The sequence below is a fragment of the Antennarius striatus genome, chromosome 1 (genome assembly GCF_040054535.1).
Source record: "Antennarius striatus isolate MH-2024 chromosome 1, ASM4005453v1, whole genome shotgun sequence".
Classification (NCBI taxonomy): Eukaryota; Metazoa; Chordata; class Actinopteri; order Lophiiformes; family Antennariidae; genus Antennarius; species Antennarius striatus.
This window is the reverse complement of record NC_090776.1, coordinates 5,838,651-5,854,353: the sequence shown is the minus strand read 5'-3', so window position 1 is coordinate 5,854,353 and position 15,703 is coordinate 5,838,651. Positions and strand designations below refer to the sequence as shown.

Here is a 15,703-nt window from a genome sequence, read left to right as displayed (position 1 = left end):
AGAGCCACCCAGTAGCAATAGGATATCTAATAGACCAAATTTTAATGTACTTTTTACTATATCAATTACCATATTGACCAGTGACGTGCGGTCAGGTGAGGCACTCACCTGCCATCATAAAAGAAAAAAATGGAAAATGGAATAAATCAAATGCTTATATTTATCCAGCAATGTGTATTATAAACTTATTTTTCGTTTAACGTCACCAATTTTAGGTTATTTTTACTCAAAATTGCTGAATTTTCACATTTATCGCTGAAATACGGAGCAGAGCTCTGCAGTGAGGCACCAGCCAGCCGTGCCTCACCATGGATTGCGCAATAGCTCAGATAGCTGTGCTTGTATGCTATAAAGTGAGACCATAATGCTATCTCTCTTATGTCGCTATTAAAATGTTCAAACACGTTTGCTCTATAAACTAAATTCCCGTAATTTAGCTAATGTACTGTATATAATGTACAGTGTTTTTTTTGTCAATGGCTGCATATGTGTAACGTCTTTCTTGAGTTGAGCGGTCCTGAAACCGCTGTGAAAAGGCACTAGGTGAGGCAGAAAAATACCCGGCTGGTGATCCCAGGGATTCGTCTTGGGACTCCTCAGTCAAAGAATAAGTGAATGCAGGCTACGATCTACATTAAGTCAAGTGCAGCAATTATTTTTTTCCTCTCTCCTATTCAAATGGAGGACTACATTTCCAAACTCAAAATTTTTTCTAAACTGGACTTTCAGTCAAAGCAGGAGTTAATAAGTAAAGGAAGACCGATGCCAAAGCTACAGGGTTTGCTTCAGACTACGAGACAGAGGAAGCACTCTTTTCTGATGCAGTGGTACACACGAAAAGACTGGCTGTGTGGATGTCCAACAAGAAACCGCCTTTTCTGCTTTTCCTGCCTTCTATTCTCAACTTGTGACAATACCTGGACTGAGACTGGATATTATGACCTAAAGAATTTGCCAAGAAGCATCATCAAACATGAGCGGTTGACCACTCACATTCAAAGCCAGATTGCACTAAAAACATACGGGATGTCCAGGATAGATTTGGCTTTGGATGAACAGCGAAGACTCAACATTAGCATCCACAATGCCGGGAACTTTTAAAAGATGACATCAATGCCACCTGTTTTCCTCGCCAACAGCAGCTAGCATTTCGTGGAAATGATGAAAGTTCAGGCTCTACCAATTGCGGTAACTATGTTGAATTCTTACATGCTTTTGCTGAGAAAGATGACAGGCTAGCTAAACATTTGAAGACATCCACTGTATTTTCTTGCGTGTGAAACAGAATACAAAATGATTTAATGCACCGACCCATGCTTCCCTCGTGTGCCTTTGCTGGAATAAAGACTTTAGTTCAGACGCACCTGGTCTCTGCTCCTGTCTCGGGCCTGACAGTAGGATCTGACCAGAATGGAACCAGCGTCTGAACTCTCCGCAAAGCACCGTCTTCTGCGCGCCGAGGGTCACCTGGACCAAGTCTCCGCTGCGATGTCTGCGCTGCTCCAGCAAGTCCAACACCAGAACGACCACATCCAGGCTCTGCTGCAGCGGGAACTTCTGGCGAGCGCCGCGTCCAGCACCTCTGTTGCTTCAGGGCTTTTCCCCAGCGTCATGGCCCCGTCCCCCGGGCATCTCCCTGCTGCGTCACCGGAACCGCGTGTGGGCAACCCAGAAAGGTTTGACGGAGATCCTGCTCGACTCCGCCCCTTTCTGACAAACTATAGACTTTTATTCGCCCTTCAACCCCGGACTTTTGCCTCTGAACCAGCGCGGGTGGCCTACGTCATCACCCACCTCACGGGCCGTACTCAGCTTTTGGCGACAGCTGAGTACGAGCGTCAGTCTCCCGCGTGCTCCTCCTTCCATCTGCTCTCGGCGGAAATGATCAAGGTGTTTGATCTCGGGTCTTCGACGGCGGAGGTATCCAGAGAACTCATGTCGGTTCGGCATGGGCGGAGCACGGTGGCGGATCATGCCATTAACTTCCGGACTTTAGCAGCACGCAGTTTGTGGAATAATGAGGCGCTGGTGGACGCTTTTTACCACAGTCTGGCGGATTATATTAAAGACGAGCTGGTCTCCCACGAACCCCAGACCACTCTCGACAGAGCCATTGCCTTGGCGACGCGGATCGATCAGTGGGTCTAGGGTCGTCGACGGGAGAGAGGGCGCCAGACTCCTACGCTCCCCAGCACTCGCCGATCCAGCACACTCGGCACTGCCACACCCGAACCTGCCGAGAGACCTGATGAACCCATGGAGGTGGGCCGGTCCTCACTTAGCGCTGCGGAGCGTCAGCGCTGGTTCACCGCCAACCTGTGTCTGTACTGCGGGGAGGGGGGACACAGAGTAGCGACATGTCCATTAAAAGCCAGAGCTACCTCTCTGCCCCCACACCGGCCCTACGACTGTGCCATCGACCTGCTTCCTGGTTCTACTCCACCCAGGGGACGCCTGTACTCCCTCTCTGTTCCTGCAAGGAGGTCTATGGAGGACTATATTAATGAGTCCTTGGCTGCAGGCATCATCCGGCCGTCGTCCTCTCCCGCTGGTGCGGGGTTCTTCTTCGTGGGGAAGAAGGATGGTTCGCTCCTGCATCGATTACCGGGGACTGAATGAGATCACGGTCAAGAACCGGTACCCTCTTCCCCTGCTCTCTTCTGCTTTTGAACTCCTCGAGGGGGCCACGGTCTTCACTAAATTGGACTTACGCAACGACTATCCTTTGGTCCGGATCCGGGACGGGGACGAGTAGAAGACGGCGTTTAACACCCCCACTGGACATTATGAATACCTAGTGATGCCGTTCATACTTACAAATGCACCAGTGGTCTTCCAGGCTCTAATCAACGACATTCTGAGGGACATGTTAAATAAGTTTGTATTTTTTTATCTAGATGACATTCTTATTTTTTCCCGGACTCAGTCAGAGCACGAGAGACATGTCCGCCTGGTGCTCAGTCGTCTGCTCGAGAACCCATTATTTGTTAAGGCAGAGAAATTTGAGTTCCATGTCAAATCCACTTCCTTCCTTGGCTATGTAATTGCAGAAGGGAATATACAAATGGACCCAGCCAAAGTCTCTGCAGTGACCTCTTGGCCAGTTCCGGATAACCGTAAGAAGCTCCAGCAGTTCCTGGGGTTTGCGTACTTCTATAGATGTTTCATCCGGGATTATAGTTCCATTGCAGCCCCTCTCACCGCCCTCACCAGTACCAGACAGCCGTTTTCCTGGACCCCTGTGACTGATAGGGCATTTAACGCTCTCCGGACCCATTTCTCCTCTGCGCCCAACGTCCGCATGCCAGACTCTGAAAGCCAGTTCGTCGTGGAGGTGGACGCTTCTGATGTGGGGCTGGGAGCGGTGTTGTCCCAGAGGTTGGCAGAGGGCGAGAAGTTTCACCACTGTGCGTTTTTCTCCCGTCGATTGTCGCCAGCTGAGCGCAACTATGACATCGGGAACCGAGAACTGCTGGCAGTAAAACTGCCTCTGGAGGAATGGCGTCACTGGCTGGAGGGCGCTTCCGTCCCGTTCCTGATATGGACAGATCATAAAAATCTGGAATATATTCGTTCAGCGAAAAGACTCACTCCCAGACAGGCCCGGTGGGCCTTATTTTTCACCAGGTTCAACTTCTCCTTGTCATACCGCCCTAGTTCTCATAACGTTAAGCCTGACGCACTTTCCCGTCAGTTTGCAGGGGATGACGCCTCGTCCCAAGATTGCGCACCCATTCTTCCCGGCTCCTGCGTGGTTGCTGCCCTGACCTGGGATGTCGAGGAGAGGGTGAGAGAGGCCATTCGTGACCAGCCCGGGCCCAGCGCCTGCCCCGCTGACTGCTTGTTCGTGCCAGAGGACCTGAGGACTCCAGTCATCCAGTGGGGTCATGAATCCCGCCTGGTCTGCCACCCCGGTTCCACCCGTACGGCCTCTCTTGTCAGCCAAAAGTTCTGGTGGCCCAGCCTGAAGAAGGATATCCTGGACTATGTACGAGCCTGCCCTATCTGCACCCAGAATAAATCCGTGTGTCGCCCCCCAGCTGGACTTTTACAACCCCTGCCGTTGCCCAGTCGCCCATGGTCCCATATTGCCCTGGACTTTGTTACGGGACTTCCACCCTCTAAACGCATGACCACCATCCTCACGGTGGTTGACCGGTTCAGTAAGATGGCAATTTTTATTCCCCTGCCCAAATTGCCATCGTCCTGCCCAACTGGTCCTCCTGCACATCTTCCGACTACATGGACTCCCTAAAGATGTAGCGTCAGACCGTGGTCCGCAATTCGTCTCTGCTTTCTGGAAACAGTTTTGTCAGCAGCTGGGGGCCACAGTTATCCTCACCGGTTTCAATCTCAAATCCAATGGCCAGTCTGAGAGGGCTAACCAGGAGCTGGAGAAAGCACTCCGGTGCATGGCATCACTGAACCAACGCTCCTGGCACGACCAGCTCCTGTGGGTGGAGTACTCCCACAACTCTCTCACCAGCTCTGCCACCGGACTCTCCCCATTCCAGTGTGTGTATGGGTACCAACCACCGCTGTTCTCCAGCCAGGAGGGAGAGGTTACCTGCCCGTCAGCGTTCACCTACGCCCGATGTTGTCGCCGTACCTGGGTCCGCGCCTGCTCCGCCCTGTTGAGGTCATCGGCCAGCTACGCTACGGGAGCCAACCGCCCGAGAACCCCCACACCTGCCTACCTAGAGGGCCAGAAGGTCTGGCTCTCCACCAGGGACCTCCCGCTCCAGGTGGAGTCTCGCAAGTTGGCTCCACTGTTCACTGGGCCATTCCCCATCCAGCAGGTCATCTCGCCGACTGCCGTCCGGCTCCAGCTCCCTCCGACCATGAGAGTGCACCCGACCTTCCATGTCTCCAAGGTCAGGCCAGTCCACGAGAGTCCACTGGTTCCTGCAGCTCCCCCCCCCCTGGGTTCCTGCGAGACGGATCCTGGACAGGACTCTCATCACTGAGCTCCACCGCCTGCACCCTGACCAGCCTGCTGTTCGACGTGGCCGCCCGAAGGGGGCTGCGATTCTCCGGTTCCTGCCGTTCCTGCTTCCGCGGGTCCTGGGGATTCTCGGCAGGACAACGAAGGTGGCCTGGATTCGGACCGATTGGAGGAATGTTAGACTGTTCTGGTTGCTTCCCCCCCACCCACCCGGCACTACGGATTCTGTTTTTGGGACTTCGGGAGCCGTCCCTTAGGGGGGGGTTCTGTCACGACCCGGCTCGGGGTCCGCCCCCAGCCTCGCGCTGGGTTTCCCGCGGCGCAGATCCCACACCTGCGTCCAAACATCACAGACACACCTGCCACCGTTTTTACCTCTAATCATGGGCTATAAAGACCCAGCTTGAACACGGACCTAGTGTCAGATCCTCTGTGTAGATGCCTTGTTTGTCGCCAGTTCATCCTGACTCCTACCTTGACCCTGGATTGTCTTTGGACCCCGACCTGCCTGCCTGGAACCGTATTAGAACTCTGCTTTGTCCCTGACCACGAACTCTGCCTCTTGGACTTGTACCTCTGCCTGCCTGCCTGTTTCCCCATAAGTCCTGTCCATATCCCTCCGTTGTCTGCACGCTGCCCGTCCTGCTCTGTTTCCCTGGACTCATGCACCGGTCTTTCCCGTGCTTCCCTCGTGTGCCTTTGCTGGAATAAAGATTTTAGTTCAGACACACCTGGTCTCCGCTCCTGTCTCGGGCCTGACAAGAAGAAGTGGTGCATGGACTTCATTTACAAGTAAACCTGACATATTAACAGGTAGGTAACGACATTACGTTTTTTTAATAAAATATGCTTATTTGTGTGTTACAGTTTGTATGTGTAAGTAATTCTGCTATGAGACTTTAACATAACACAATCACTGCTGCTAATTAAATGGTGAATAAGCTACACTGTAGGTTAATATTTTTGTAAATCTGATCACGTGATCATGATGACGCCAGTGCCTCACCAGCCATGAACCTCACCGCACGTCACTGATATTGACCATAACCATATTAGGGTAGAACAGCTATGGTACATTGATTAATCTTTACTTTGCATGTGTTTTCATGAAATGGCAGTATGGCAACATTTCAGTAAACAACAGGAGTCCAGGGTTTCTCATTAACTCACAAAACTGACACCCTTCAAAGGTGAAACATTATGATTTTTACAGGACAGTTTTGCTGTACAATGCTACACCTCAATGATTCTACATTAACCATATGTGTGAATATAACCACTGTAAACCAAATCAAATTTCTGCCACAAAATAGTAAACCTCAAGACATTCAAGCACTCTTATTTTAGAGTTTTTATTGTACTTTTTTGTTGTTGTTGTTGACGCTAAACTTGTTAATGCTATTTATTCAAAAGAAAGCATTGAAGGAGGACTAATGACTTCCATCAGTTTTTGGTTCCACTTTGTTGTGTGTTGTGTGTAACATCATGCAACAAATAATGTTATATTTACATTTGCAGCAGATTATATGGATTCTGTGAAATTAGCTAATAGTAAATGGTATCTATTTGACTCACCTCTGAGTTGAGCTCCGCATTCTCAGAGACCCTTGTCAGGCAGGAATGATCTGTGAATCTTGGAGCATGGTCATTGACATCCTTGATTTGAACTGTAGCAGTCCCTGTTCCTGTCATACCACCGCCATCTCTGGCCTCCACAACAAGTAGGTAAGACTCAAACTGTTCCCTATCCAGACTGCTCAAGGCTACATTAATGGTGCCTGTGGTTGGGTTGATGGTGAACACCTCTGAGAATGTAGGCACTAAACCTATTCCTGTGTTAGTGGCATCTAAGCTACCAACAATCTTATATGAGAGAACAGCATTCAGCCCAACGGCTGAGTCATCAAGGTCAGTTGCCGTCATTTCCATGACAGATGTCCCCATTATTGAGTTTTCTGTCACATCTCCATGGCAGCTAGGGGCGCAGATGAAGAAAGGTGCATTGTCATTAATGTCCCATACGTTGATGATGACGTCAGTGAAGCCCGTCAGACCTTCACCGCCCTCATCTGTGGCCAAGACAACAAAACGCCACACAGCACGCTCCTCACGGTCCAATGTCCGTTGGGCATAGATTTTGCCTGTGACCTCATCAATAATAAATTCACTTTCGGCACCTTGGCCATGGAGAGAGTAGCGCAGGGCCTCCTGGTCAGCCTCCTTATCGGGGTCAGACGCTGTTACCTGCAACATCACAAGTGTTGGGATACAATCACGTCTTTTAAACTACTTAATTCCTGAAATGTTGCCGGCTTGGAGTCACATTGTTAACTGGAAGCACAGAAAAACTTCCAGTTAACAGTACAATTATGTGCTGTTCTAATTTCAAATGACAAACTTGGCAACAATCCAGCCACCACAACACATACCCCTAGCTCTCTTGTCTCTTGTCTTCTATTATCTCCTTCTTAAACTCATTCACAGCAGATCAGTAATAATTACACCATGGGCAGGCCAAGGATGTTTTCAGTAAGCACATTAATTGAAGTGTGATATGGAGCCTAAATTAAGTTGTGTGCTGTTGAAAGAAGTAGAAATATTGCTTTAAACGGGTGAAATGGAAGCAAGCACACAGACTTACTGTTGAGAACAGAATGCAGACAAAATAGTATTTTACCACGTTATAAAGGCATAGTATAATTGCATCAAATTAAATCTAAGCGTGAACCTTTTTGGGTCTTCTTTACTTAAATTACAATTCTATTCACCAGACTAATGACTTATAAAATAAATATGGTTGACTTAAGGTTGGACCCTAAAATAAATTATATCAAACCAGGGCTGATTGAGAAATGATTTGGTTATTTACTTTGATCCCCAGTGTGGGGGATAAGGAACCCTGTACAATAAAGCATGTAAACCACAATGAAACTAAATCAAAACAAAAAAGCAGCAATCGTCACTATACACCAAAATGCATTATATTGTGTATCTCCATTTAATTTAATTGACACCAGGTTTATTTTGAATGTGTTCTTAGTATATTTTAAAGACACACCTTATTGGCTGCTTTGATGACAAACTTATTCATAACTGTGATGACTATGCGTAACAGATCTACATATACTATATCTATTCTTGGCTTCCTAGTACCTTTGAAACCAGTCTGGCCAGTCTTGCAGCAAGATTATTTCAGTATATCTATCATGGGTTTGCTGTATCAGATATTCCTGAAGAAACTAATTAGGATGCATTGCCAACCCAACGGCAGGCCAAGCGGAATGCGGCTTTGGTGGTTGCTGAGGCAAAAACCCGGGCGTGGGAGGAGTTCGGTGAGGCCTTGGAGGACGACTTCAAGACGGCTTCGAAGAGATTCTGGTCCACCATCAGGCGTCTCGGGAGGGGGAAGCAGTGCAGCATCCACACTGTATATAGTGGGGATGGGGAGCTGCTGACCTCAACTCGGGACGTTGTGACTCGGTGGGGAGAATACTTCGAAGACCTCCTCAATCCCGCAGACACGCCTTCCCATGAGGAAGCAGAGTCTGGGTTCTCTGAGGCGGGCTCTCCTATCTCTGGGGTTGAGGTCACCGAGGTAGTTAAAAAGCTCCTCGGCGGCAGGGCCCCGGGGGTGGATGAGATCCGCCCGGAGTTCCTAAAGGCTCTGGATGTTGTGGGGCTGTCCTGGTTGACACGCCTCTGCAACATCGCGTGGACTTCGGGGACAGTGCCTCTGGATTGGCAGACTGGGGTGGTGGTCCCCCTTTTTAAGAAGGGGGACAGGAGGGTGTGCTCCAACTACAGGGGCATCACACTCCTCAGCCTCCCTGGTAAGGTCTATTCAGGGGTTCTGGAGAGGAGGGTCCGTCGGGAAGTCGAATCTCGGATTCAGGAGGAGCAGTGTGGTTTTCGTCCTGGCCGTGGAACAGTGGACCAGCTCTACACCCTCCGCAGGGTCCTTGAGGGGGCATGGGAGTTCGCCCAACCAGTCTACATGTGTTTTGTGGACTTGGAGAAGGCGTTCGACCGTGTTCCTCGGGGGGTTCTGTGGGGGGTGCTTCGGGAGTATGGGGTACCGGACCCCTTGATAAGGGCTGTTCGGTCCCTGTACGACCAATGTCAGAGTTTGGTCCGCGTTGCCGGCAGTAAGTCGGATTCGTTTCCAGTGAGGGTTGGACTCCGCCAAGGCTGCCCTTTGTCACCGATTCTGTTCATAACTTTTATGGACAGAATTTCTAGGCGCAGCCAAGGCGTTGAGGGTGTTCGGTTTGGTGGCCTCAGTATCGCGTCTCTGCTTTTTGCAGACGACGTGGTGCTGTTGGCTTCATCAAGCCGTGATCTCCAACTCTCACTGGAACGGTTCGCAGCCGAGTGTGAAGCGGTTGGGATGAGAATCAGCACCTCCAAATCTGAGACCATGGTCCTCAGTCGGAAAAGGGTGGAGTGCCCTCTCCAGGTTGGGGATGAGATCCTGCCCCAAGTGGAGGAGTTCAAGTATCTTGGGGTCTCGTTCACGAGTGAGGGTACAATGGAACGGGAGATCGACAGGCGGATCGGTGCAGCGTCTGCAGTGATGCGGACTCTGTATCGGTCTGTCGTGGTGAAGAAGGAGCTGAGCCGAAAGGCAAAGCTCTCGATTTACCGGTCGATCTACGTTCCTGCCCTCACCTATGGTCACGAGCTATGGGTCGTGACCGAAAGAACGAGATCCCGGATACAAGCGGCCGAAATGAGTTTCCTCCGTAGGGTGTCCGGACTCTCCCTTAGAGATAGGGTGAGGAGTTCGGCCATCCGGGAGGGACTCAGAGTCGAGCCGCTGCTCCTCCGCATCGAGAGGAGCCAGATGAGGTGGCTCGGGCATCTGGTTAGGATGCCTCCTGGACGCCTCCCTGGTGAGGTGTTCCGGGCACGTCCTACCGGGAGGAGGCCCCGGGGACGACCCAGGACACGCTGGAGAGACTATGTCTCCCGGCTGGCCTGGGAACGCCTTGGGATTCTCCCGGAGGAGCTGGATGAAGTGGCTAGGGAGAGGGAAGTCTGGGCTTCCCTGCTTAAGCTGCTGCCCCCGCGACCCGACCCCGGATAAGCGGAAGAGAATGGATGGATGGATGGATGGATGCCAACCCATCCACAGCTCAGAATCATGAGAGTGACATTCAACATATCTGCACTCTGTCTCACACCAAAAGCAGTTTGAGCCTGGCAGCTTTATTTTGAGCTTAGACATATCTTTTTTTTAGCTGCACCCTACCAGATGGTTGAACTGTAATCAAGGTTATATGAAGCTAATGCTTGTGTTTTTAAAATCCCAACAGTTATTGATAGAAAACAGGAACACCATCTAATACATGATATTTTTTCAACCATTGTTATTTTATCAGTATGTTTCCCTGATGATAGCTGCTCATTGAGTGTGACATGAAACAGCTATTTACCTTGAACCTCTTCAGTATTATAATTGAAAGGCAAAGCTAACCATTGTTTTTAGTGAAATTTCTGGCCCTATATAGAATATGCTTGTCATGTGCAACATTAGAAAATATTATTCTCACCAATCCAATCAAGTATTATTTGCATATTCCTCAATTGAGCTACATCAGTTAAATTAAAATGTAACAGTATCATTTGCTAACCCTTACACCCTGGGTGGGACATTCCAAGATGGGAATAGAGGGGAGGAAGAAGATGTAAAACATTTCTTTAGATAAATGTTGATGCATAGTTCTGTCATCAAGTTGATTATAGTTTAACTAAAGCGTAGAAGTAGAGTAGACATGAAGAAACACAATTTCAACCGTTCATAATTTATTTTCAATTAAAGTATATCTCCCAACATCTGTTATATGTCTTATTGGTATCATGTAGAATGCAATTCACTACGTTTGTGCATTCATACTCAATTTATGATAGAAAACACATCCCTTTCAGTGAAATGTCAAAAGTTTCATCAATGACAAATTTGATGGGTGCAGAATGATGTCATAAAGTGACTAGTAATTACAAACCAGTACAAAGAGAAGGCAATGATGTACTCATTGTAGAATGAGGAAGTAGTAATCATGATGTCAGATCAGCATCTTGATTTGGCACACCTGTGAGGTGGGACTGATTATCTCAGCAAAGCAGAAGTGCTCACTATCACACATTTAGACAGATTTGTGAACAATGTTTGAGAGAAATGGTAATATTGTGTATCTGGAATGAATTATAGATCATTAAGTCCATCTCATGAAAAATGGGAGGAAAACAAAAGTGTTGCGTTTATATTTTTGTTGAGTATATATATATATATATATATATATATATATATATATATATATATATATAATGAGTCTTTATTGTATTTGCTCATGTCTGAGCTATATAATTTATCATTAATAAATTTATAATTTATTAATTATTAATTATTATTAATTTATTTAAATTAAAATTTATCAAAAAAATCTATTATTTTATAGTGTTTATAATTTAATTTTATACTGTTTATATTTTAATTTAATACTATTATATTTTTAAATTTTATACTGTTTACGTTTAAATTTTATACTGTTTATATTTTATAGTTTAGTATATAAGTCCTGTTAGTGCTGCATGTGTCTGTTAATGTAGTGTATGTCTTGTGGTATGTCCTGTGATGTCAGTGTTTCTTTTTCTGCTGGTGTTTATCCAGTATTATTCGTTATGTAATGCCTGAGCAGTGGATATATACAATTTCCTCCGGGATTAATAACGTATCTATCTATCCATCTATCTATATACTGTATATAGATAAAGCAGCTGGATAATACAGTGGTTAAGAATCCCGGCTGGGAAAAACACTATCCAGTCAAATGCAAGAGGGCGTGGTCTGGAATGCAGGAGGGCGTGGTTTCGAACCCCAGTCATGACGGACAACATCCAGTGAGGGTCCTTAGGCAAGAACCTTAATGCTATACCAGCCTACCTCAGACATGAGTGGACACAATAAAGACAGAGTCTTACAGGCTCGGACGTCGCCCGGGTTAACAAGTTCCACGTCAGTTGCTAGGGAACCAGGGCAATCTGATGAGAAATGGGTTACTGGAACAAGACACACATGGACAAGGGCAGAGAATACAGAGTTGTTGGAATGCTACTATATGAGTAATCCCAGAGAGGGGATATATGGAGTGGATGTGGGACCAATGGATGCTTCGAAACCCACAATCAAGGTTAACAAAGAAACAGCTGTTAGCTGACTGTTCCAACATCCTTAATCAAAAATATCACAAGTAGAGATTGATGAAATACTACAACAATGCTATGGCAAGGGGGAGCCAGGACGCCGGGTCAGCAGGGGGATTTCACCATTCCCCCCACAATCCAAGATTGGGTACCAAGCCCCAAGAGACATATACAGCCTCAATACAAAATCTGATGACCTGAGAAGGAAGATCGTGACTCAAATAGAAACCTGGAGCCTCAGACAAATACCGAAACTAAGTTATCAAGTACCTTCAGAAGAGCTGCTAGAAGTTGTGAATGCTGCGATACGAACCATCCGCACAGGGGACACAACTGACACCAACAAGCAGATTCACAGTACAGCAACAGTAATCTTCGAGATCCTGGGATATAAGATCAACACAGGGCATAACAAACAATACCCTCCATGGAAGAGACGGTTAGAGGCCAAGATAAAGGCGACATGGAGAGAAGTCAAGGGAAAGGGAACAGAATGGGAACATGGTGGATAAAGGGGTACCCAGGAAATACAGCAAGCTCTCCATACCATACATGAAGCACTTGAAACTGCCAAACGGAGACTAACAGCACTGGCTACTCGACTGAAGAGATACACCAAGGAGATGGTGGCCAGGAGAATAAACAACACCTTTTCCACTCAACCAGCAAAGGTGTACTCTCAGTGGCAGGGAAATTACAGCAGCCAGTCAGACCCACCAAGAGCTGAGGTGGAGAAATACTGGAAGGGCATATGGGAAAGAGACGCATCACACAACACTGATGCCCAGCGGCTAGATTAATTTTAGCAATGTTTCGGGGATGGAAAAAGGCCGTTCTAGAAACCTGCTTAATGTGTGTGTTAAACGAGAGATCCTGATCAAAGACGACACCTAGGTTCCTCGCAGTGATTTTGGCCTCAAATGTGATGCCATCCAAGGCTATTACATCACTTGGCACTACATCCCTAACAGTTTTTTGGCCGAGCACAACGACCAACTCCTCAATTTCAATCCCATAAATCAAGACTAAGTCCAGAGTATGCTTGAACTGGTGGGTAGATTCCTGTACACACTGACTAAAGCCTATGGAGTCTAGTAATGACATAAATGCCCTACTGAGGCTATCATTACTGTTGTCCATGTGAATATTGAAATAACCAACAATTATGACCTTATCAGTTTTAAGAATTAAACTAGTTAAGAAATCGGCAAATTCAGTTAGAAAGTCACTGTATGGAACAGGAGGACGATAAATGATGACAAATAATAGGGGCTGAAGTAGTTTCTGGATTGGGTTTGATAGGCTCAGACTAAGACTTTCAAATGAATTGAAGATCATTTTTGGTTTAGGGCTCAATTCTAGCAAGGAATTAAAAATTGATGTAACACCGCCACCTCTGCCTGAGACTCGAGGGACCTGATAATTTAGGTGACTAGGAGGAGTAGGTTCCTTTAGGGAAAAATACTCATCCTCACTTAGCCAGGTTTCCGTTAAACAGAATAAATCTATTTGATAATCGGATATAATGTCATTGATTAAAACAGCTTTTGAAGACAGAGATCTAATATTTAGGAGACCACATTTTATTGTTTTGTACTCCAGAGCTGTTGAAGTCCTGATTTTGATTTTTATTAAATTTGGATGTCCAGTTGCTTTCCTCTGGACTTGAAATGACTTGAATTTGCATGAAGTAACTTTAAATGGTCGAGGGACAGACACAGTCTCAATGGTGTGTACAGTGGGTGACAATACAGTAGGTGAAAGTGTAGTGGGTAACATTACAGTGAGTAACATTACAGTGGGTGAAGGTACAGACTGGCTAAAGAAGCTGACAGCACTCCGTGACCGTGTAGCACAGTGGTTCTTAACCTGGATTCCATCAAACCCTAGGGGACATGTGAGTCTGTTTCAGGGGTTCGGAAGAAACGGAGGTCCAGAGAAAACACCCAACATGATTTGTTGAGTGTTTTTGCAGAAAATACAAAAATCACTGTGTACGTTTGACATATTGTATCAATTCGTGATGACATGCCCCCCTTAGCCATCACTGGCTGCAGGCACTCACACTACATTGATTAGCCTACCTGTGCTACATGGGATTTTGTGCACTCAGTAGTCGCTTTATGGCTGCCATGATGGTACGTCATCTGATTGCTTTCTTAATATTTTAATTCATAGTAACTATGCTGAACAAAAAAAGAAATTTTTTGGACAAATTTGTGCAGTGTGAATTTACATGTACTGTATAACGGAACGTGATGGGAGTCATGGTTCTGCATGATTTGCAATGTCAAGTTGAGCAACACTAGTCTCGCACTGGCAAAAATAAAGGAACACTTCCTTATGCTGCATGGAAAACATAAGAAACAGACTCTGCTGTGAAAATTACATAAGAGTAGCACTTCCCCAGGTGAAGCCACGCATATCTGAACTGGTCTCTCAATAACAACAGCAGAAGTCACAGTGATTTGCAGGTAGGTCATTTCATGTGAGTTCATGCACTGTCTTGGTTTTGTTCTTTGAAAAAGGTGATATTAATGCTCAATTCATTAAATACCATTGACCGTAAAAAAAAAAAACTAAAGAAGGGTTCAGTGTGTGAGCATATGAAACCGGCAGGGTGCGGTACCTCCAACAAGTTTAAGAACCACTGGTCTAGCAGCACAGATGAAGCAGCTGCTAAGGGATGGGACTCACCCAGAATGGTTGACTGAAGGCAGGACAGTCCGGATCATAAAAGAGCCACCCCATCCAACAACCAGCCAATAACCTGTCTCTGTACAACATGGAAGCTCCTGTCAGGCATCATGGTGGCTAAGATGAGTAGGCACAGGGATCAATATATGAGCGGGGAACAGAAAGGAGTTGGTAGTAACACCAGGGGATCCAAACACCAGCTACTGGTGGACAGAGCAGTACATAGAGACTGTAAGGACAGGCAGACCAACCTGTGCACCACCTGGATAGACTACCAGAAAGCCTATGAGTCAATGCCACACACATTAATACTGGAATGTCTGGAACTGTATAAGATCAACAGGACACTAAGAGGAACTCAATGGGAATGTGGAAGACAACCCTAGAGAGAAACTAAAAGATAATTGCCCAAATTAACATCAAATGCCGCAAATACCAAGGGGATGCACTATCACCACTGCTGTTCTGCATAGGCCTGAACCCCTTGAGTCACATCATCACAAAGAGTGGCTACGGATACAAATTCCAAAGCGGGACATCAATCAGCCATCCCCTCTACATGGATGACCTCAAGCTTTATGCCAGGAATGACCGCGAAAATGACTCATTGATCCACGCCACTAGGATCTACAGCGACGACATAGATATGTCATTCGGATTAGACAAATGTGGCCGGATGGTATCAAGAAGAGGCAAGATGATGAGAACAGAAGGGGTTGACCTACCAGGGGGCAGGATAGGAGACATCTAGGACAGCTGCAAATACTTTGGAATCCCACATGCTAATGTCAATCATGAGGAGGTTGCAAGGAAGTCAACCACAGCCAAATACCTCCAGAGAGTAAGGCAAGTCCTGAG

At 46.9% G+C, this 15,703-nt stretch overlaps 1 protein-coding gene across 1 annotated transcript in view; it reads right to left on the bottom strand.

Annotated features, from left to right (window-relative positions):
* si:ch211-186j3.6 (neural-cadherin) overlaps positions 1–15,703 on the bottom strand; it is a 593,489-nt gene that overhangs the window by 271,787 nt on the left and 305,999 nt on the right. Inside the window, exon 19 of the mRNA XM_068311636.1 lies at positions 6,521–7,189. Within this exon, the coding sequence (XP_068167737.1) occupies positions 6,521–7,189 (669 nt within the window). The remainder of the gene's footprint in view (positions 1–6,520; positions 7,190–15,703) is intronic.